Source organism: Bactrocera oleae, chromosome 4, assembly GCF_042242935.1.
Source record: "Bactrocera oleae isolate idBacOlea1 chromosome 4, idBacOlea1, whole genome shotgun sequence".
Lineage (NCBI taxonomy): Eukaryota > Metazoa > Arthropoda > Insecta > Diptera > Tephritidae > Bactrocera > Bactrocera oleae.
Window position 1 is genome coordinate 39,017,032 of NC_091538.1, and position 22,323 is coordinate 39,039,354.

The 22,323-nt window shown below is 37.5% G+C and overlaps 3 protein-coding genes across 5 annotated transcripts; 1 reads left to right on the top strand and 2 right to left on the bottom strand.

Annotated features, from left to right (window-relative positions):
- The first annotated feature begins 14,855 nt into the window (after positions 1-14,855).
- On the top strand, positions 14,856-15,911 carry ND-19 (NADH dehydrogenase [ubiquinone] 1 alpha subcomplex subunit 8). Its single transcript, XM_014245429.3, has 4 exons — positions 14,856-15,051; positions 15,239-15,414; positions 15,483-15,573; positions 15,632-15,911. Exons 1-4 carry the CDS (start codon positions 14,923-14,925, stop codon positions 15,761-15,763), a joined length of 528 nt encoding a protein of 175 aa, XP_014100904.1. The 5' UTR covers positions 14,856-14,922; the 3' UTR covers positions 15,764-15,911.
- Positions 15,895-16,676, bottom strand: LOC106625600 (uncharacterized). Its single transcript, XM_014245430.3, has 3 exons — positions 16,634-16,676; positions 16,304-16,387; positions 15,895-16,250 (listed from the first exon to the last, which is right to left on the bottom strand). The coding sequence occupies exons 1-3, from the start codon at positions 16,637-16,639 to the stop codon at positions 15,948-15,950; spliced, it is 393 nt and encodes a 130-aa protein (XP_014100905.2). The 5' UTR covers positions 16,640-16,676; the 3' UTR covers positions 15,895-15,947.
- LOC106625597 (RNA-binding protein 28) lies at positions 16,330-19,049 on the bottom strand. Of its 3 annotated transcripts, none has more exons than XR_011395873.1 (6): positions 18,474-19,049; positions 17,792-18,396; positions 17,481-17,736; positions 16,772-17,403; positions 16,642-16,676; positions 16,330-16,387 (listed from the first exon to the last, which is right to left on the bottom strand). XR_011395873.1 is itself a non-coding variant. In XM_036357709.2 (4 exons), exons 1-4 carry the CDS (start codon positions 18,951-18,953, stop codon positions 16,798-16,800), a joined length of 1,947 nt encoding a protein of 648 aa, XP_036213602.1. In that variant the 5' UTR covers positions 18,954-19,049; the 3' UTR covers positions 16,705-16,797. The 3 variants fall into 3 exon arrangements, 1 of the variants encoding a protein (XP_036213602.1); XR_011395872.1 differs by having other exon boundaries at positions 16,339-16,387; positions 16,634-16,676; XM_036357709.2 differs by lacking the exons at positions 16,330-16,387; positions 16,642-16,676 and having other exon boundaries at positions 16,705-17,403.
- Positions 19,050-22,323: the final 3,274 nt, after the last annotated feature.

Below are 22,323 nucleotides of genomic sequence, written 5' to 3' on the forward strand. Positions count from 1 at the left end.
AATCTACAAACCCATCAATGATAACTCTAACTCGATTATAAGTTAGATCGGACTTTATGATCATTTCATCAAATAAGAGAACGCAATTACGTTCTAGAACGGACATATTTTTGGCAATTTTGCCTAAATTTCCCAAGACATTGGCATCGACGCCAGGGACAACATACCTAATGGGGCGCCATCTCAAAAGAGAGCTCTTGCTTGGTAAAGCGAAACCTAAATCGTCACGCATGAAACTGTAAGATTTGGTGGACATATAGTTAATATTTTGTGCCAATGTCTTTTCAATGTCACTAAAGAAAGTGCGTTTTGTGACGTTCTTTATACTCTGTTTCTAACTGTTTTATAACCCCCTCTAACTCTTCGATCTTTTTATTAAGTTTGAGCGCATTACTTTGATAAAACCGTGCGGATCGAGCAAATCGTTCGCGGCTGTCTAATGCAGAGCCTACGTCGTTATTTTGTGTCCCTAATCCTAATCTTTCTTCTTCTAAAATGGAATATTTTCGAATTCCCTCAAGGTTATATCGTCCTCCCTATCTCCTACAGCTACCTTAGGACGTTCATAAGTGTTAGTGACGGGCGGGCACACCCAATCAGAGTCATTACTAGAAGAGCTACGATTTAGTTCTGACTCTAATCTGAAACATGGAATAGCCGCAGGCAAAAGTTTGAATCTAGAGACGTACTCTGGGTCAAAATGGTTACGACAATTAAATAGGGGAAGGCGACACGACTATGTTGCAAGCCTCTGCCCAACTTTGACGAACATCGTCCTTTTTAGGGAACTCAAACAGCGTCGCCTGCCTTGAAACGCAGCTGCTAATGCAGCATCTTCTTCGGGGCAGTGGACCCGTTCACAAATGCCTAGGTGCTTCGTCGTAACCTAATTATATAAAAAAATTATATTCAACACCTGTTCATGTTGCACCTATGTATAAACGTATATAATTACATTAAAATATAAATATTATAACATATTATTATTGTATTTATTTTATATAATTTTAGCTGACTCGAACTAAAATATATCAGTAAAACTAACAAGTAAGGAAGAGTTAAGTTCGGCTGTAACCGAACATTTTATACTCTCGCAAAAAATACCATACTCGTTTTAGATTTCACCTATTTTCACACCGTCGATAAAGATGCTAAAAGCGGACGGACAGACAGTCACCCGGATTTCAACTCGTCTCTTCATCCTGATCATTTATGTATATATATCTTCCTATATCTTACTCAATTATTTTTATGTGATACAAACAATCGTTAGACTTTGCACAGCAGTTTTAAAAAACCATGGATACTTCACTAAATATTATTGTAACACCAATAATAAATATTATTGTTTTACCATCATCGCACATCACTGTATACACTTATATTAGAAGTATCAGCAAATATACTAATGTTTATATATGTACACATGTTAATATATGTATGTATGTATATAAACATTAGTATATTTGCTACCAAAATTATACTCTCAATATACATACATGCCTACATACACATATAACTGTATGGATGTAATATATTATATTGCTACCATACTAATAATATATTATAAATTATACCCTGTTTCTAATTAAAATAAAGTTTTAAAGTTTTCCTAATCCTAATAAAGTTCTCAAATATATATTTATATAAACTACTCTATATAATTTTATATTATTGAAAGAAGAAAAACTTACCAAGGTTGAGGGTGCGCACAGCAGAGAACTTAAAACAATGAGAAGGTGCAGGTTCGACAGCGAACAATTTGTAGGAATTTATCAAGGAGTTCACCACAGATGCACGAGAAACAAATAACATTTTTCGCTTTTATAACAGCGGTGAATCTGTACACATACGCTCTCTTAACATAACCAACCGACGAATATTGAAGAGAATATAATATGTGAGCAAAACTGGGCATATTGATATGCCATTTTTACTTTATTATGAGAAATATATCAAAATACTTTTAAATTATTACTAATAAAGTATTTTGATATATTTCTTAAAATAATTCATTAATTGTACTTGACACCATTATGGAGTCATAAAAGTACAGAATTGTGTTTTGCCGTCGGTATTTCACATTCATGCTTCAATTTTTCTTTTCAAATGCATGTGTAAACATATGTAACAGGACATACATATATTATGTCGTTTACACATTTGTATGTATTTTTATGTAGATATGTACACTCATTACTTCATGTGAAATCTCCGTTGACACATTTTTTGCTTTTATGTCAAAGAGTCAATCTGTCGAAGAACTGACGCGACGACAAAGCGTCACAACATTGTATTGTTGGTAGAAAATCCGAGATGTGCCATACACACTCTTACAATCATACATCGCATATGGGCAAGTGCAAAGTCAATGTGTGTACAAAAAATTCGAACGTACTTAGGTAAATTCTTTGACAAATACAGTCAATCCCGGTTAAGTGCCAAAACCAAAGATGCAGATTTTTTGTGCTTTGTAGTACATAAGCGATTGTGGTACTTAAGCGAGTGGTACCAAAAAAAATTATTTCTATGTATTTAAAAAAAATTACCGTTTTCTTTAAAAAATTAAGAAAAAAAAGTGAGATGCACCAGGACACCGGCAGATAAGAGTTATTGGAGGAGTGATACTTAACCGGGGTTTACTGTATACATAAATCAGAGGAATATTGAATATTTTCTTTAAAAAGTTTCTTGAATTGTAAATCGACAAATTTACTATGTTGTCACTTTTATTCTAAAATATTTTAATACTCATATTTGAGGGGTTGCCACTTTTCCCTTCTAGAGGGAATATCAGAAATTTGTTCAATTTATGATTTTTAGCTTTTGCCATCGTCGCGAAAAGACGCTTGTAGGCAAACGCATGCTCGGGGAGATGTGTAAGGCGTTTGCTTTTATGAATGAAACGACTTAGCTTATTGCTTGTGCGCCAGCGTTCATGAATGAAAATGTTGTTGGTGTGTGATTTACTACAAATTTAGGATTTGTCAATTTGGCTGCCATATTGATTTCTGGTGCTGATGCTATTTGAGACAATTGTTGTTTTTGTACAACAATGTTTGTATTTTTCCTATTGGCTGACGTACTTACATTTGTACCCTTAAATGTATGTAGATTTGTGTATTCATTACTTATTTTGCGCGGTCATATGCATATTTGTACATACATACTTACATATAGAGCAGTGCGCTTACATGTATTTATTGATAATTGATAATATATTATTATATTATATAATATAACATATTGATGTACATACATAAATTATTAATTCTGTAAAAATTGAAATTAGAAAATTATGAAAATAGTAAAATATCATTTTTTGCATAATCTTTCACATTTTATCAATGTAGCATTTGTGCAAAAAAGTAATAATTTATCAATTTTTCATCATAAAAATCGTTAATATGGCAAAAAATAATCATGCATATGTGAAGTGGCATTTGTATTTCTTGTTTTCTCATTCATTTCATTTCATTTTTCTCTTTATATTGGTAGATTTTGTCAGAGAACGTTGTTAAAAATTCTCATTTCTGTTAAATAACAGCAAAACTATACAGAAAGTGGTGAACTCCTTGATCTCAAATTTTCAGCCAACCAATCGAGCATCATACAAAATTCAATTTGCACCTTCTCATTGTTTTAAGTTTTTTGTATTAACTACAATTAGAAAAAAATCTAACTACTTGCGCTTTGGCGCAATTTCTCCACTAAAACATATATAATATACAAGTACTTTTCCAATCAAAAACCACCTCCATATATTGTCAATACACATGTATTAACTTATGTGGTTCGTTTTGGCGGGATTTCCCCATTAAAACATATATTAGAAAAAGTTAGAAAAAAGCACTTGCATATATGGTAATACATATATATATATTAGCTTTTCCCTTCATTGGCTGTCTCTCATATATATTTTTCTTTTATTAGCATTATTTTTCTCATTTAACACTCAAAATGATCAATTCTGTTATTTTGCGCTCCGCAGGGGTAAAATGCTGGTGAAATCCCCTTATAATTTGTTTAAGGTGAGATCCTCTTAAGTTGGCGAGTAACCCTCCGTCAAGAGGAACATTTTGACAATCGGCACACCATGAACCTTCTCTCCCTTAACCAGGGAACTTAGAAGAATGAGAAGGTGCAGGTTCGACAGCGAACATTTTTAAAATTTTATCGAGGTGTTCACCTCACACGCAGGGAAAAAAATAACATTTCTCGCTTTTATAACAGCGGTGAATCCGTACACATACTCTTTTAACATAACCAAACGGCGAATATTGAAGAGAATATAATATGTATGCCAAACTGGAAATATTGATATGCCATTTGAAATATATTCCCTTTTATTGAACTATTATTTATTATTTTTTAAATTAATTTATTTTAATTAATTTTTACTTTATTATACTTTAAAAGTATTTTGATATATTTCTTAAAATAATTCATGTACTTAACACTATTATGGAGTCATAAAAGTACAGATTTGTGTTTTGCCATCGGCATTTTCATATCATGTGTACATGTAAAGAAATATGAAAGAAAAATATATATAAATTTGTCTACAAACAACATATGTATGTACACTCATTGCTTCATGTGAAATCTCCGTTGACACGGTCAACCAATGATCGAAGCTAACGTTTTTTGCTTTTATATCAAGAGTCAATCTGTCGAAGGACTGACGCGACGACAAGGCGTCACAACATTGTGTTGTTGGTAGAAAATCCGAGATGTGCCGAAAAATAAACGAACGCTCGCTGATTGTCACCTCTTCCTATGCCGCTCTAACAGCTTTGCCTACAAATCATTGTAAATATGTACATATGTTTAAATATGAATCTGCATACATATTGACGCAGATTTTTGCGAGTCACGGAAAAATATTTTAGAATTGTGAAATATTGTGGCGAACACGAATACCATAACAAATCAGAATCGACGATAAACTGCCAGAAGCAACTAGACAGCGAATTCGTAGTTGCCAGAATGTTCTAGTAGCGAACTTTTGTTAAAAATTTATTATATAAGGGCTGCCGGACTGTGCAGCAGGGACAGTTCTAATTAGAGTGTTGCCGACAGACAACAAAGATAGAAGATAAGGAAGAGGCTCAATGCTCGTCAAAAATAGTGGACATAAACATGATTTTTGCTGCAATATCGCAGATGGGGAAAGAGCAGAATGCACGTATGTCTCAGATGTCAACGCAGATATCAACAGAGGTGTCAACGCAAATATCGACACAAATTAAAGAGCACCTATGTCCCTACAAATGTCGCAGTTAGAAACGCGATTGTCAACGTATTTGGAGGAGCAGTTCGTAGCGCAAGATGCACGTATATCAGCACAGGTGTACCTACAGTTAGAAAAGCAGTTCGCAGCGCAGGATGCACGTATATCAGCACAGGTGTCCTCACAGTTGAAAGAGCAGGATGCACGGATATCGTAGATGACCTCACAAATAGCAGAAGTGTCCTCACAGATCTCGGAAGAGCGGGATTTTAATTTTGAAGTGGATGAATTGAGAGATCGTCTCCGTGAGCTACAATTAAATCGGCCAATTGTGTCAACAGCTTCTGCCAAGGTAAAGCCTCCATCCTTTGATGGCACTGTTCCGTTCCACGTTTTTAAGCTTCAATTCAAAAAGACGGCATCTTCAAATAGTTAGTCGAGTAGTTATGAAACGTTGATGGGTGCATTAGAAACGCGGTATGGTACTGTGCACAGGAAGCAGATCTTTCAAATCGAGTTGCGAAATCGCCGCCAGAAAGCCAATGAGTATCTGCAGGAGAGCTTAGCTTATGCACATAAATCCATGGAATACATCGAGAACACGAAAATTCAGACTTTCGTCCATGGAATACAAGATAACACTACACGCTTCGTTGCATTAGCATGTCCAAAATCGACGTTTGCAGAAACCGTTTCGTATGCTCTGACACAGGAAACTGCATCTCTGCTTTGCAATCAAACATTTAAAGCTCACAAAGTAGAAATAGAGGAACACACTTGGGTGAACCAATTACTAGAAAAAATTGACAACATGCAGAAAGCACTGGAAAAATCTACGGAAGCGCATAGGAAAAATGATGGTGTGCTTAAATGCTTCAACTGCGGAAAAAGGGGCCATATTGCACGCAACTGTAACCAGTCTAATAATCCAGTAACGTAAACGCAAAGCTGAGGAAGATCAAGCAAATGTCAAATCAAAGCAATCGTTAAACTAAAGCGAGCCAGCCGAAAAGGGCACAGGCTGGCTCCCTCAAGCAAATGCCCTGTAATCTCCATTTCACATATAAGCACGAGTTCACATATTTCACATATATACGAGTAACGTTACCGTTAGTGGATGTGTAGACGGTAAAAAGCGCATATTGACTGTGGATACGGGAAACATTCCATAATTCGATCTGAGCTGGTTGAGAAAGAAGTGAGACCATTAGCTGGGGCAAAGTTACGTACTACAACTGGAGAAGATACCCTAGTTCTCGGAAAGGTAACGTGCGAGATCGTAATTGGAAAGGCAGCCGTGTTACACAATTTTATAGTGACAGATATCGTTGACGAAGTCATAATTGGAGTAGACTTTCTAGCGAATCAAGGAATCAAAATTGACATGGAAAACAGGATTATGTCCTATAGAAATATGGAAGTGCCACTTATGTTCGGTTACGATAATAAGTACAACGTTAGACGAGTGATAACAACAGAGAGCCAGCAGATTCCACCAACATCAGAAGCAGTTATTTGGGCAGAAATAGATAGAGACTATGGGCCAAACAAGTGGTGCATTGTTGAGCCCACAAAAGAATCTACACTAAACTTACTTATAGGCAAAATCCTGGCTATGACAAGACAAGATAAACGTGCTCCAGTAAGAGTACTTAATGAGTGCAAGTTACCAATCAAACTCTCCAAAGGAGCTATATTAGGTCAGTGTCTAGAGATTGAGGCCGTGATAAATTGTGAAATACGTCTTGAGAAAGATTCCATGGACGAAAACGATATATCGAGTGAAATTAACGCATGGACTGAGGAACTAAAGGCAAACTATCAATCTATGGCTAAACAACTTCTTCTCAGATACTCATCCATATTTGATAAAGACGATGCCAAACCAGGAAGAACCAAAGTTGTGAAACATTTCATTAACACAGGTGATGCAAGACCAATCCGCCAGGCTCCTCGAAGCGTTCGTTTAGCAAAACGTGAAGTTGTAAGCCAGACCATACGTGAAATGAGCGAAAGCGGCGGATTCGAACCATCAGACAGTTCGTGGAGCTCACCTGTAGTACTTGTGAAGAAGAAAGATGGCAACATGAGATTTTGTGTGGACTATAGAAGGTTGAATGATGTAACGAAGAACGACAGTTATCCACTACCTAGAATCGATGATACACTGGACTCGTTATCAGGCACAAACTGGTTCTCTACGCTTGATTTTAAAAGTGGTTATTGGCAAGTGGAGGTAAACGAAGAAGACAAAGAAAAGACGGCTTTCAGCGTTGGAGATGGTCTATGGCAATTTACCGTAATGCCCTTTGGATTATGTAACGCTCCTGCTACTTTTGAGAAACTTATGGACCAGGTATTAAAAGGATTACACTTGAAGACCTGTTTGGTATACCTCGACGATATCACCGTGTTGGGTGAAAGTTTCGATGAACATCTTAAGAACTTGGAAGAGGTTTTCCAACGGATAGCTAGCGCTGGTCTGAAGCTGAGTCCAAAGAAGTGTTCCCTTTTCAAAAAGGAAGTAAGCTACTTAGGACACAAAGTGACAACGAAGGGCATTTGCACAGCTAATGAAAAGATCGAGGCAGTAAGAGATTGGCCTACTCCTAAAAATTTACATGAATTGCGGAGTTTCCTTGGACTGTGTACTTATTATCGACGATTCGTTCCAAATTTTGCCAGCGTAGATAGAAGCCTCCATGAACTCACGAAAAAGAACAGAGTTTTTGAATGGAATAAAGAACAGGAAGTGGCTTTCCAACGGTCCAAGTGGAGGACACATGGGTATCAATAAAACCTTGTAGAAATTAAAGCAAAGATTTTATTGGGTTGGTTGTCGTCAATCAGTTACGGAGTGGATCGCCAATTGTGTCGAGTGCATTGCTGCTAAAGGGCCGCGGTCCAGGAGTCATGGTCAGATGAAGCAGTACAATTCAGGTGCGCCGTTTGAGCGAGTAGCCATGGACTTAGCTGGTCCATTTCCTATCAGTAAATTAGGAAACAGATATGTTTTGGTAGTCATGGACTATTTCAGCAAATTTCCAGAGGTATACGCAATTCCTAACTAAGATGCAGGAACAGTAGCGGATGTATTCATCAACAATTGGGTATCGAGATATGACTGATTTAAAATTTGGAATTAACACCAACGGAGGAAGGAATACTAAGGAATTCAATAGCGTTCTAGAAGACGAGATGAGGGATATACATGCTATGGTGAGACAGCGCACCAAAATTATGAGCGATAAGATGAAAGCAAAATACTACAAGGCAATAAACTCTGAGGGTTTTATTGAAGGCGATTGGGTATTGTTATATAACCGACAACGAAAGACAGGGTTATTATCAGTGTAATTGGGAAGAACCATACCAGGTTATTAAACGACTCAATGATGTAGTGTATCGCATACAGACCATTGGAAAACAAAGGAATAAAATGAAGGTGGTTCATATGGAACGACTTACAGCGTTTGGTACCGCAAATGTGTCTAATCGGGACGATCAGACTTAGGAAGAGGGCAGTGTAGCGAACACGAATACCAGAACAAATCAGAATCGACGATAAACTGCCAGAAGCAACTAGACAGCGAATTCGTAGTTGCCAGAATGTTCTAGTAGCGAACTTTTGTTAAAAATTTATTCATATAGGATATCTAGCTTGTTAAACTAATTTTAAGTATGTATATTTTTCTGTAAAATGGAAACCGAAAAATACCCAAGAAATACATTAAAAAATCTCAAAACGTATTTTTTTTCACTAGTGTCAAATGTTATAAAAAATGTGGACTTTGACAGTGCTCTCTCAAATCAAAGAGTTTCGGATCATTTTATCCATGAGGCAAACGTATGCTCTGGGCTTCATGAATGAAAATGGTGTTGTTGTGTGATTTACTAAAAATTTAAGATTTGTCAATTTGTCATGATTTGAGACAATTGTTGTTTTTGTATAACAATGTTTGTATTTTTCCTACTGGCTGACATATATACATTTGTACGCTTATATGTATATAGATTTATGTGTGCATTACTTTTGCAATGTCATAGGCATATTTTTACATACATACTTACATATAGAGCAGTGCGCGCACATGTATTTATTGATAAGTTATAATATCAAATATTCTATTTCTCAATGTGTGAAATTAGAAAATTATTAAAAAAGTAAGATATATTTTTTGTGGTGATTGATGTGCAGGAACGATGCGCACGCGGTTGCTGTCAGCAGGAGAAGAGGCCGTTAACCGTGTTGTATAGTCTTTTATACTAACAGCAGGCGTCCTCGAGCCTAACTGTTGACTATGTATTCGCTGTTCCGTTTTGTGTCGTATTCGTTTCAGCGTTCCTTGTAAGCCAGGATCAGCTGACTTACTGACATCTGATTGTCGTATATAATATTATATTGTGGCTAATCCCACAAGTACTCCCCTTATCGGAGTACGTTATCGAAATCATTGATAATTTAAGAAGGTGATCAGTAGTTCAGCGGAATCTGACGCGTCTCTTGGGTAACGGTGTAGGTGAGCTGAAATCGGATTCTGATGGGCGGTATGATGACGACGAAAATCGAGATGCCCCAGATTCGGAAGACTCCGGTGAAGTTAATGTAATAAGCGTTGTGTTATTGTCATCGTCGTTGTTCTGCTCACTGTCGTTGAGCTTATCGTCGGGAAGGAGGTGTGGAGCGTCGCGACGAACAAAAACGTGTGAACATGTCGATAGTTCTTTAAAAATGAATGTTTTCCTCTGACCATGTCGGACGGTAGGTTGAGGTGCGAGGTCTGCGAAGTAGTTTCTCAAGCGTTCTGCCATATTGGATGGTGGCAAACCAGATCGTGGCGAAGGAGCGAGGAATTCACATGGTAGACGAACTGGCTCTCCATAAACAAGATCGGCAGGAGTTGCGCCAAGATCTTCCTTCGCATCCTTCAAATGACGGCGAAGACGTTCCACCATTCCATTCGACTGTGGATGGAAAGTGGTGGTGTGTATGTGTTTACTGCCGAGGAGACGAGCGAGAGCGTTAAAAAGTTGACTCTCAAACTGTGTACCCTGGTCGGTCGTGATTCGTAACGGTACTCCGTAGCGGCATATCCATCCGGCGAAGAGTGTGCGTGCGACACATTCGGCCCCGATATTATCAATAGGAAATGCCTCTGGAAACCTGGTGAAACGGTCAATGATTGTCAAACAGTTACGATATCCTTTTGATGGTCCGTATGGTCCAATGATGTCCACGTGAATATGTTCGAAACGTCTTGTGCGGCATGGAAAGTTTTGGATTGGTGATAAAACGTGGCGTAATACCTTATTTCGTTGGCAAGCTAGGCACGTTCGGGCCCACAAACGGCAATCGCGGTTAATGCTGGCCCAACGTATCGTTGCGTTAACAATTTGGCGGAGGCTCGTGCTCCGGGATGACTAATGCTATGGAGAGCGTCGAATATTCTCTTCCTAAGCGCTGCAGGAACGTAGGGACGAATAAGGTCACTAGAAACGTCGCAATAAATTGGTTTATTGCAGCCTGGAATGTTGACTAGTCGTAAGTTCAGTGAATCGTGCTGTTCCCTTCGTATACGTTGCTGAAGTTCCTCGTCTTCAGCTTGTGCTTGAGAAAGTTCGTTTGAGGATACTGCCGTTGATATTTCTTCGATGCGGGAAAGACCATGCGACGATGTTGTCTTTGCCGGCTATATACTGGATATCGGTTGTAAACTGGCTGATGAAATCCAAGCGATGGAATTGCCAAGGTGTCGCTCGATCAGGGTCCTGAGCAAAAGCATGTAGCAAAGGTTTGTGATCCGTGAATATTGTGACATGTCGTGCTTCGAAAATATAGCGAAATTTTCGTAAAGCTGCGTAGATAGCGTGAAGCTCACGGTCGTATGGACAGTGCCCAGTGTTGTCCACGTCTTTGTTGAAGAATGGCGCCGATAGCATACTCGGAGGCATCAGTAAATATTGCCCAAGGTAGCGTTGTGTCTGGGTATGCTAATATCGTTGCTTTGCGTAGCTCTTCTCATTCGGACGAACGCTGCTTCTCCTTCTGGTGTTCAGGGGACCGGATGAGAACCTTTTATTGAAACCCATTGAGTGTACTCGTGGAGGGGTGCCTGAAACTTGGCAGCGTGTTTAAGAAATTTACGATAGAATTTTATCATGCCGAGGAACTCACGCAGTTTTCGGATCGTTGTTGGACGAGGAAAGTTAACGATTGCGTCTACTTTACCTAAGAGGTAAGATTACTGATGCGGTGTCCCAAAAAATTCACTTCAGACAGACCAAAACGGCACTTAGCGATGTTAATTACGACACCATACTTAGTGAGCCGTTGGAAAAGCGAGCGAAGGTGACTGCGGTGTTCCGTAACATCCTTAGAAGCGATTAGGATGTCGTCTATGTATGGGAATACAAAGTCATCTAGTTCCCGTGTTACTTCGTCGATAAATCGTTGGAATGTTTGCGCAGCATTCCGAAGTCCGAACGTCATGAACGGAAATCCGAAAAGACCAAACGGTGTTATAATTGCAGTTTTGTCGACATCTTCTTTGGTGACAGGTATTTGATTAAAAGCGCGCACGAGATCAATGGTTGAAAATATTGTTTTGCCGGTTAGATTGGCAGTAAAGTCTTCAAGAACACGAACAGGATATCGGTCTGGCAATGTACGGGCGTTAAGTCGTCGATAATCTCCACAAGGTCGCCATTTATCAGACTTCTTTGGAACCAGGTGGAGCGGAGATGACCAGGAGCTCTTCTTATTCCTAATTGTAACATTTTTTCGAACTCTGTCTTAGCAATTTTGAGTTTGTCGGGAACAAGTCTTCGGGCCTTACAGGAAACAGGAGGTCTCGGCGTAGTAGATATGTGGTGCTGCGTCGTATGTTTCGTTGGCTGACAGATTCCTTCCGGCTTTGTCAGGTTAGGGAACTCCACTAGAGCATCTGCCCATATAGGGTCGACGGGCAGTACTTTAATTTCCGAAATGATGTTGGATGCTGATAATTTACATGCGACTTTTAGTCCAGTGATCGAGTCGATAAGGCAGTTGTTCTTCAGGTCGGGTAAGATGCCGAAACGTGCTAAAAAATCTGCGCCAATAATAAGTTTCGTTATGTCCCCCACTACGAAGCGCCATGTAAAATTTCGTCTGAGACCAAGGTTTAGTGATAGAGTTATGAAACCGTACGTGTTTATCGTAGACCCATTTGCTGCTGTGAGATTATAGTTGATTTGTTCCGGCGACCAAGGTGCGAGAGACTTGGGAAACGTACAGAGATCAGCGCCAGTATCCACTAGAAATTGGATTTTGGTGGCACGATCTGTTACGAAGAGGCGGTTTGATTCGAGTGAGGAGCCGTTAACCGCCACTAACGGTCCGACGGTAGGTTTCCCTGAAATGTGCAAGGCGACCGGCAACGTTTCGCTTTATTGCCGAAATTTTGATGATACCAGCACGTGTCGTTGTTCGGTGCTGGAGAAGATGTGCGCGAACGAAAGCGATGACGAGAACGGGAACGAGATATGACTTGTCTCTTAAAACTGGAAGCTAGCTCATTAATTGAAGCTTCGAGACGAGAAATGCGTGATTCGACTGCTGATGTTGCTGCTGGTTCTTGAACCGAATTGATTTGTGCTGCTGGTAATGCGATATCGTGTATTTTGTCTGCAAGAGATGCGAGTTTATCGATATTCATGCCTGCTTGGGACGCAAGTATAGATTGAGTTGTCATCGAAAGTCTGCTGAGCCACTTAGTTCGTAGAATATTGTCAGGAACAGTGTTGTCAAGGCTTCTGAGATGTCGGAGAAATTGCGATGGTTTTCTATCACCCAAAGTCTCTCGATCGAGAAGCTGCTGTAGTCGTGCTTCTCGAGAGAGCGTAAGGCGTTCGACCAGCGTCCCTTTTAAGCGACTGTAAGGCGTTTCTGTGGAAACATTCAAAAGAAGATCTTCCACTTCTGCGGCGGCCCTGGCGTCAAGATGTGAAGAAGCATAGTGGTATTGCGTAATTTCATCGGAAATTCCGGCGAGATGAAATTGTCCCTCAAGTTGGGCGAACCACAAGGCTGGTCGTTCGGAATTGAATAACGGACACCGTATAGAAACGCCTTGGAGCAGCGTTATACTGTCGGCCACTTGCACGTCCAGGCTATCTGGCATAGCGATTTTTGCTGAAGAAAATGAAATGATTGGAACGTTTTATGCGCTGCGCTCAAAGCTGTGAAGATTAGGAATGCGCGAAAACTCCAGCTGTCCTCCAATCGGTCGTATACGTTGGCAGCCTCGTGCGCGATTATGCACAAAAACCAATACACAAGGTGCACTATAATCGCAAATTTATGCACAAGTGTTGAAACTTGTAAACGAAATGCACTGTAGACGAATTAGTTAGCGAATTTTAAAATTATATTTACAAAATCGCGGAAAAACTATTAAATCACGTCGGGGTCACCAGTTGTGGTGATTGATGTGCAGGAACGATGCGCACGCGGTGGCTGCCAGCAGGAGAAGAGGCCGTTAACCGTGTTGTATAGTCTTTTATAATAACAGCAGGCGTCCTCGAGCCTAACTGTTGACTATGTATTCGCTGTTCCGTTTTGTGTCGTATTCGTTTCAGCGTTCCTTGTAAGCCAGGATCAGCTGACTTGCTGACATGGTGTTGCCATGTTATATTGTCGTATATAATATTATATTGTGGCTCATCCCACATTTTTTTTTGCATAATCTTTATCAAGCCTTATTTGTGCAGAAAAAATCCTATTTTATCAATTTTTATTATAAAAATCGTTTATATGATAAAAAATAATCATGCATATGTGAAGTGGCATTTGTATTTTGAATCATGCCTCATTTGTGCAAATATAATCATATTTTATCAATTTTTATCATAAAAATTGGTTATATGACAAAAATAATCATGCATATGTGAAGTGGCATTTGTATTTTTTGTTTTCTCATTCATTTCATTTCATTTTTCTCTTTATGTTGGGAGATACGCATTTTGCAGAGAACATTGTTATAAATTCTCATTTCTGTTAAATAACAGCAAATACTACAGAAAATGGTGAACGGCCTGATCTCAATTTTTCAACTCAATTATCCGTCCAATCGACCATCAAATAAAATTCAATTTGCACCATCTCGTTCTTCTCACTTTCGACCCTCTCCCTATGGTCCGAACCCGTCGAAACGCTCGTTTACTGGGCTTACCTTTAAGTGATCTCGATGACACCTAACAAATTGTAAATTTATTCATAATCTTAAGTTCGTCTATATCAGAGCCAGCAAGGACTAAGTTGACAGATTGTTGATTATTCTACTTGCGGTAGTACCGTTATTTAGAATGATGTTGTTGTAACGAAGATATATACACATGTGATGTTCGCATATGATTCGGCCTTTTATGGTAAACATGTAATAGAAATATAGTATAATTAGATACACTTGTACTTGTAGTGTCTTATAATTTTTAATACGCTATGTTGTTAACAACCCATAAATAGCAGAATATACACCGTAACCAGCTTATAAGCCACAACATCAATACGTTATCGAAAAATGACATATGCATATATATCTGACACATTGGAAATTGTTTGAAAACTTTCTGAATTGTCGATATAGCAAAATAATAATAATCTAGTGGCATTTTGCTCAGCGAAAGTAATATAATATTTTACAGGCAATATGGTAATTACTAATGATATCACTTTGCCCACTGATGAAGAGTTAACTGTGCAAGAGTTAAATTTATCTACTTCAGCCCTTCGAGCTGGTGCATTTCATTTAGGCAAACATTGTGAAAATAAGAATAATGTAAGTGTCAAAGTAATTAATTATAAATTAATGGTAAGCTTTATCTGATTGTTGTTTAAATTAATAAGTTTTTGAATTATAGTTCACTACCATTTAGTTATATAATTTATACGAAGAGCTCTAACCTCAACGTGTTGTATCGGAACATGTTTTGTATCCAGATGATAACAAACAAAATTTATTACAGGAATTTATGCTATGTCGACAAGAGTTAGACGACCCCCGGGCATGTATCAATGAAGGAAAAGCAGTAACTAGCTGCGCTTTGGACTTTTTCCGGAAAGTAAAAAAGACTTGTCATGAAGAGTTTCTTCAATATGCAACTTGTTTAGACAAAAGCAGCGGTAATATGGCTTTTGGACAGTAAGTGTTATGATTCTAATTGATATTATTTATTGTTATGGTTTTTATATTTTACGTTTTTGTTGCAGTTGCCGAAAAACACAAGGTGTTTTTGATAAATGCGTATCCGATAATTTAGGTATTGATCGTCCTGAGTATGGTTACTTTACCCGAGCAAAGGTAAGCCGTTTATTTGCATAAAATAAAAGGTATTAATACCGATCTGTTATATTTTAAGATTCACACCACTGAACGTGAAGCTCCTGCTAAACCTATAAAGAAGGAATATCCTGATGCTACACCTGGTCTGCCAGATGATTACCCAAAGCCTCCGGCCAAATATGGATCACGTTTCCATTGGCTCGAATAAACTATAATCACTGCGTCAGTCCTTAATAAAATTACAGTGTGTAAATAGTGAATTCTCAGTTTAATGCATATTTGATTGTTAATCAAAATTCATGCGAATATGACATATATGGGAAAAATAGAAATCAATAATTAATTAACAGTCACAATTCCTTTTATTACTCTATAACTACTTTAATTATATTTTATCGTTTTCTAGATAAACAATTCTTTATTGTATCTAACACCGCCATATATTGGCTAAATAAACAGCATGAACAATATGTCAATGGCAGTCGGCCACTGCCTTCAATGCGTCGAGTACGTTGTACATTTTCATAGAACATCCAATAGTTTGACTCCTCTCCCATGAACGCAAGTATTTTATCGTAGCGGAATCCATCAACGTAAAACAATTTTGGATCACCTGTAAAAATCCGCCACTCTGTATATCGAAGTTTTGAACCTTGTGGTAATTTCAACCTTTCTCGAGCCATCATAAGATCAAACTATAAGTAAATTATTAGTTCATAGAGAATTTGTCCTTTGCTACTTTACATACCCAATCTCGTGCTCCTATTAGCGAGGCACTAGGTGAATGCTTTTTATTTGTGTAACTGATACGTGGTTGATTCGGGTGACTGTACTGGTAATGAAATGATATAATTTTAACTATTATGTGTTGAATTACCTTTGATTGACTTATATATGAGATTCATATGACATACGGAGTACAACAAATTTATAGTATACTCTAGGTGCCATTTTTTGCAATATTAAATGTTGAGCAAAGAATTTTTAAGATTGTCGGTCTATAATGTGCTTGTGAGAATGGCTCTAAATCTCTGTGAACTGTAGCTTTTAAATAAAAGAAGCAGGTAGTTATACTTACGTGCATACCTGTCTTAAAATATGACCCTTTTATAGTCGTGCTCCTAAAGTTTCAAGGTCGAAAAACAAGTGTTATAAAAAATTAAATTTTATTTAACAAAGTAAGGATATATTTTTGTACATATATAAACATACATACATATTACACCGCTCAACGCCTACATACTATTCTGAATACCATTTCGTCCTTTTTGGTACGTCTTGTTGAGTTTTCTCTTGATATTCTCTGATACTTCCCACATTAGCTTGACTGTCTATCATTCGTTTATATTTTTTCACCAGATATTCTAAATCGTCGTGCTCTTCTTTTTTTCCTTGTTTTGGTTTTTGAACCTCGTTTCGCTCAGCCAAATGAATTTGGCGAATTTTTTTTGCTTTCTCTTTACGTTTATTTGTTATTAGATTTTTTCGATGATCCTGTGCCTGTTCAGCAATTTTTTTAATTGATCGTAAACGAATGTTAGAACCAGGCTTTGCTGCTGTACCAACGAAATCGTTGAACGCATCTATTTCATTATCTTTCACATTAATTTGAGGTGTAGAACGCGAGTCTTCTAGTTTTTTTATATGTTTCTTTAGTTTCGCCTTATCGTCAGTCTGAGGTTCTTTGATATTTTGATTTATTTTTCCTTGTCTTTTCAGGTTTCGCATTTCTTTTTGTTTTTCTAATTTTTCTTTGAAAGTTGGATTGTTAAGTTTGGATTTTTCTTTGCGTTTCTCCTTTATTTTTTCTACTGTTCTATCTTCAATACTGAAAGCTACAATCGGGCGCTATAAAAGAATATATAAACGAAATTTCAAATTTAAATGATTTTATGCAAAAAAAAAAATGAAGGTGTAATACTCACATGTTGAGTTCCAAATATTGATGGATTGTTGTTAAGCTTTCTCAATGCTGCTAATGCTTCTTGATGAGTGCTGAAAGACATAAATCCAAAGCCCTTTGATTTCCCTTTTGCATGTTCCGGTGTAATTTTATTTTCTCGCATTACTCTGCATTCATGCGGTCTGAATCCCGTACAAGTCATAATCATTTTCTTGAGTTTTTCGTTATCAAAATTAAGAGGCAAATTGTGAATAGAAAGGCGATTTCTTGAAACAAATCTGTAAAAAAATTTAATGTAGATTTCAATATGCTTTTAGGACTGTTTACGCTTACCGGTTAAGATTTTTTAACACTTGAGTTTTTATTTGCTCCAGTTTGTGTCGCTTAGTCATGTCGGATGCAGATACTCCTTCAGCAGACTTGCTATTAGCCATAATTAGTCCTTCTCTGGCTAAATATAAGTTACGCGAGTCCTTTGCGACTTCTTTATTTGATTTAGATTTTTCTTGGTTTTGAATTTCATTCTTGCTTAACGCTGGATATATTTCAAGGAGTTGGTGCATCAGATAGAGTTCACCACCGGATTGTAAACAAAGATCAGCGGATTCTTTATTCTTAAACTTAACAAAGGCTGTACCCTTTGAGTGACCCGATATCGTTTCTCGGTTAATAATTGCATAATAAAGAGGACCGAATTTGCGAAATACTTTACGTACTTCAGAATCCTCTGCATCGAAGTCAACATTTTTTACGAATATCGTACAACCATTTTGCACATCATTCGATATGTGCTTTTCTTTGTCCACCTGTTTAATTTTCAATTTTGATTTTGACTTTCCATCCGAATCCGAATTATCGTCTGCTGTTCTGTGCTCATCATCCTCGTTGTCACTTTCCTGTACGTCATCAACCAGCTTGTTTTCTTCAGCATTTTCGGACTTATTTTGAATATACATGCAATAAAACATCAGCCGAATACATTTATACATAAAATTCTAATACGACATAAAAATACCTCATTAGAAGAGACTAGTGATTTTTCTTCATTTTCTTCCTTTCGTTCTATTTTAGGTTTCTTTTCTTCTGGATCTCCAAAATTTTGAACATTCTTTTTATTAGTATATTCATTTTTACCCAAAGCCCAATCGATATACAGGGGTCGTCCAAGGAATTTCGTATTATTGCCTTTTAAAATAGCTTTGGAAGCTTGGTTTACGCCACTGTACTGTACAAATGCACAACCTACTAACTTCCCATCCGAGCGCTTTAGAAGATTAAGTTCCTCAACATTACCCCACTGACTAAAATATTTAAACAAGGCATCTTCTTTTACTTTATAACTTATATTTCTTGCAATGACTCGAGCTTTCTTCTTCTGTCGGCGTTCCTTATCTTCTTTACGTATTTGTGTATTGAATGGATTTCGACGTTTTCTATTTGTTTCTTCTTTATCGGCGGAACTGTTCTCATTTTGAAATGAATTAGTTAACTCCATAACTCATTAGAAATATAGCGAATATTTACTTCGAATTATTTTAACAACTGCTGATAAAAACAAAACATTTGACAGTAAATAACAAGTGTACTGACGCACGTGGGCTGATTATACAGCATGTAGCGCCATCTGTGTTATTTGTGCCATAACACCCCTACAAAAACAGTGACGGTCAGCTGTGTGAGTTTGCATCTCTCTTTAACACATGGGTATTCGGAATTGATTCACTATATATCTATACTGCCCACTCTCATGTCTTTTTCTGAGTCATTGCTGACCATAAATCCATCATAGCTGATTGTCAGTGATGACTGAAACGCTATTATAGCTGCAATTTGTCAGTCATGACTGTAAATATATCACAAGTGAAAAATTCTTTTGCGCGGTAGATAATGTAATTTTTATTTCGCGTCCGATTTAGTATACCACGATTTAAGGGTTAAAATGGGTATGGTTGGATTGAGGATTATCAGATGGTTGTACACCATGATTGTAAGACCGATCATAACATATGGAGCGGTGGCCTGGGGTTCCAAAGCATTGCAGACCTCGGTAGGACTTCGACTATCGAGACTGCAACGACTTGCCTGTATCTGCGCGTCGGGCGCGATGCGTACGTGTCCGATTGCAGCACTGAAAGTAATGCTGGAGCTAACACCGTTACATATAGTGATCGAGCAGACGGCCAAACAGACCCTGCTTTAAATGTCAGCAGAAGGGTTTGGCAAAGGGAAGGTAATCTCGTCCCAGCAGATGAAGGCCCTTAGTAACGCAATGCCACTGACCCTTCTTCCAAGGCAGTAAGGCTGAATAGAACGATTCCACGCTGGACCTACTGCTAAGGCACAGCACTATCAAGTGGTACACCGACGGCTCGAAAACGGCGGAGGGGATTGGTGCAGGGGTCGCAGGATCACGCACCAGGCTCTACATTCCCTTGGGAAGTTTTCCTAGCATATTCCAGGCGGAAGTATATGCTATAAGTCGGTGTGTAGAGATAAACCTCCAACGCGACTATCGCAATAAGAGCATCGCCATACTCAGCGATAGTCAGGCAGCACTTAAAGCGATCTCGGCTTTTGAGGTCAAATCGCTACTAGTGCAGGAGTGTATAGAACGGCTGAACAGCCTATCAAGTCTCAATAGAGTGCATCTCATCTGGGTGCCTGGTCACAGGGGTATAGCAGGAAATGAACTTGCTGACGAGTTGGCCCGCTCTGCAGCCTCTACAAACATGGTAGGACCAGAACCGTGCGTAGCGGTTGTTCCACATACCATTAAAGAGCTGCTCCGTAAAGAGGAAAGAGCAGGCAGGGAGAGACATAGGCAACATCTCTAAGCCATGCGCCATGCCAGGTTGCTGATGGGGGGTTATAACCTCAGAGTTGGCAGTCGTACGAAAATTAACTAAATATATAGTTTTTTTTTAAACTTATTTAACTTACGAATGTATGTATATATATTTTGTAAATGAAAAATGTATATTTTTGACACCAAACCCAAAAGAAGCGTCACACATGTAAGCAATATGATTCGAAGATCTCTCTCTTTAACAATAACAGTGACGGTCAGTTGACAAGTAAACTGTCCGTCAGTACTGACATAATAAATGTGAGTGTATTGGTCAACCCATCAGCAGTTTCTTGTAGGGATAGCTTAACTAGACGCTAGCTTTAACTGACAGAACCATTTTCATCCATTTGTGGTTAACTTACCCACAGATAGTTTGATTATTGTGAATGTGTGGCGAAAACAGCTCACAAAACTTGCATTGTGAACACACAAAGCTGTGTAAACGTCATCTGCCATGTATGTGCATGTTCAGACGAGAACTCTTTTTGACGCCCAAATCTGTTTTCGTAGGTGAAGGGACGACGAAAAGAGACAAAGAGACCATGTTCGGGTTTTCTTTTCCGTAACAGCTTGCTGCTACGCAGTTCGGCATTCCTTTTCATTTTTAAATTCCTCTCATGTTTGCAAAGCGTTCGGTTTCAAAGCATACATGAAACCATTTCTCAACATGTTGCTGATAAAGTTCTGAATAAGTGCTTAACCATAACTTTACAAAACAGCCCTTAATATAATTTTTAGTTTTTTTAACTGTTGTTTAAGTCTTTTCAAATTCTTAAACTAGCAAATTTGAAAAATAACTACAATAAACTGACTAAATGCCGGTTCACACATGAAGGCTTTTGTCGCCCAAACCGGTTTTTAATGGGAAGAGGACGACGAGGAAAGACATAAGGACCCTGTTGCTCGTGCTCGGATGACTCGCTTTGTACGCAATTCCTTTTAATTTTGAAACTCAAGTAATATTTTTGTAATTGATTAAAAGATCTTAATGTAGATGTATTTATGAAGATACAATATAATATATGTACTCGTATGTATAAAAATATAATTATATGTGTACATATGGATGTATATTCTTACATGCAAGTGGCCTAGCACGTTGCCTAAAATTCTGAATTAATAACAAATCTTCAAATTAATGAATTTTTTATAGTTTTATCAATATTGTAATAAGCAAAGAAAACTTTCTGCTTCTAATTTCATTCATTTTATATATCATAAATCGGAATTTACAAAAATGCTTTGCTGTTTTAATAACATTATTAATTAAATAACTAGAAAATTGCATTCAAATATGGGTTTATTACTGATTCAGAAATTTAGACAACGTGCTAGCGTTTTTCTATGAAACTTGCATTTGATACAAGTACATATGTATGTATATACATACGAATATGTACATAGTTATATTTTCCATATGAAGATTTGAACGAACCTTTTGAGGATATTTTTGTCTATGTCCAATAATTTCATTTAAGGATATCATAAGAATCTCTTCCAGTCCATTTAAAATAAATTGTGTTAAGTTCATATTTTCTACAAAATTCAAACTTTAATTGTTCTTTTTACTTTAAGGATGACATTCTATATATTCATTACAAGCTTCTTTAATGATATTTACTATACTAATTGAGATTTTACTGTTAATTGTATAAAAGGAATAAACCCAGTCCCGTATCTTTTCTGTAAATAATTTAAAAAAATTCCAATTATAAGCAGACTTGTAGCATATTGAAATCTTGATTATGGAAATGTTTTTGGAATATAATTATAGCCAACTATTGCATTTTTATTATATTATATAAAAATTTCTTTCTACATGATTCCCTTTAAATAGAATACATATATAATAATAATACTTTTAAATGAAATTTTACTAATTAATAACATTATATTTTATATATCTGTATACATATTTATAAGATGTCAATATTGTATCTGGCTTTTGAGTTGGCTAAAATTCTGAAGTTCGGATTCACCACGTAATATGTCAAAATTTTACTTTCACTTTCTAAAT

Excerpts from the sequence above, each read along its gene's own strand:
- LOC106625600 (XM_014245430.3), bottom strand. Across the intron at positions 16,251-16,303 it reads TAATAGGAGCACGAGATTGG|TTTGATCTTATGATGGCTCG; the intron begins GTATGTAAAGTA and ends ATTTACTTATAG.
- ND-19 (XM_014245429.3), top strand. The coding sequence starts at position 14,923 with ATGGTAATTACTAATGATATCACTTTGCCCACTGATGAAGAGTTAACT. Across the intron at positions 15,415-15,482 it reads GGTAATATGGCTTTTGGACA|TTGCCGAAAAACACAAGGTG; the intron begins GTAAGTGTTATG and ends TTTTTGTTGCAG. Across the intron at positions 15,574-15,631 it reads GTTACTTTACCCGAGCAAAG|ATTCACACCACTGAACGTGA; the intron begins GTAAGCCGTTTA and ends TTATATTTTAAG.
- LOC106625597 (XM_036357709.2), bottom strand. The coding sequence starts at position 18,953 with ATGGAGTTAACTAATTCATTTCAAAATGAGAACAGTTCCGCCGATAAA. Across the intron at positions 17,737-17,791 it reads GTGTTAAAAAATCTTAACCG|ATTTGTTTCAAGAAATCGCC; the intron begins GTAAGCGTAAAC and ends ATTTTTTTACAG. Across the intron at positions 17,404-17,480 it reads CAATATTTGGAACTCAACAT|CGCCCGATTGTAGCTTTCAG; the intron begins GTGAGTATTACA and ends ATTCTTTTATAG.